General features: G+C 66.2%; 1 protein-coding gene across 1 annotated transcript in view; it reads right to left on the reverse strand.

The window, feature by feature from the left end:
* Positions 1–6: 6 nt before the first annotated feature.
* Positions 7–903, reverse strand: part of LOC113980884 (filamin-A-like) — a gene marked incomplete at both ends in the record, with an annotated part of 6,079 nt that continues 5,182 nt past the window's right edge. Inside the window, 2 exon segments of the mRNA XM_027708106.1 lie at positions 7–44; positions 311–471. Of these exon segments, the coding sequence (XP_027563907.1) occupies positions 7–44; positions 311–471 (199 nt within the window).

A 903-nucleotide genomic window follows, 5' to 3' on the forward strand; every position in this document is an offset into this window, starting at 1 on the left:
GGAGGCGTCCACGGGGCACGACACCGGCACCTGGAACGGGCTCCCTGGGGGACAGGGGGGGCCCGAATTAATGGGGGGCACATGTGGGGTCACCTCTATGGGGTCAGAGCCCCCTGGACCCTCTAGACCCCCTCCAGGACCCCCCCAAGCCCACCTGGGACCTGGTGGCTGCCGTAGGTGACGTTGAGGCTGTAGGTTCCGGGCTTGTAGGGCACCATAGAGCAGCCCCCCAGGACCCCCCCGACCCCCCCAAACCCCCCCCGGCCCCCCCGGACCCCCCAGACCCCCCCCCGGACCCCCCCAGACCCACCTGGGACCTGGTGGCCGCCGTAGGTGACGTTGAGGCTGTAGGTTCCAGGTTCATATGGGATGTACTCCACGGAGCAGCTCCCGTCCTTGTTGTCCGTGCAGGACATCTTGGCCTCCGAGGGCCCCTCCACCGCCAGCCCCAGGCCCCCTGTGCCAGCACCCCTGGGTGGGGGGCACAGAGGGGGGGTCAGGGGGGCACCCCCAGACCCCACAGAACACGGGAGGGGACGGGGGAGGAAGAGGTTTGGGGTATGGGGATGGTTTGGGGTCAGCAGGGGAAGGATTTGGGGGGGAGGAAGAGGTTTGGGGTCAGCAGGGGAAGGATTTGGGGGGAGGAAGAGGTTTGGGGTATGGGGATGGTTTGGGGTCAGCAGGGGAAGGATTTGGGGTGGTCCTGGTGAGATTTGGGGTGTCCCTGGTGGAATTTGGGGTGTCCCTGGAGGGATTTGGGGTATCCCTGGTGGGATTTGGGGTGTCCCTGGTGGGATCTGGGGTGTCCCTGGTGGGATTCAGGGTGTCCTTGGGTGTACTTGGGGTGTCCCTGGTGGGATTTGGGGTGTCCCTGGAGGGATCTGGAGTGTCCCTGGGTGTATT

This window comes from Neopelma chrysocephalum, unplaced genomic scaffold, assembly GCF_003984885.1.
Source record: "Neopelma chrysocephalum unplaced genomic scaffold, ASM398488v2 Primary Assembly neopelma1_95507, whole genome shotgun sequence".
In the NCBI taxonomy this organism is placed as follows: Eukaryota; Metazoa; Chordata; class Aves; order Passeriformes; family Pipridae; genus Neopelma; species Neopelma chrysocephalum.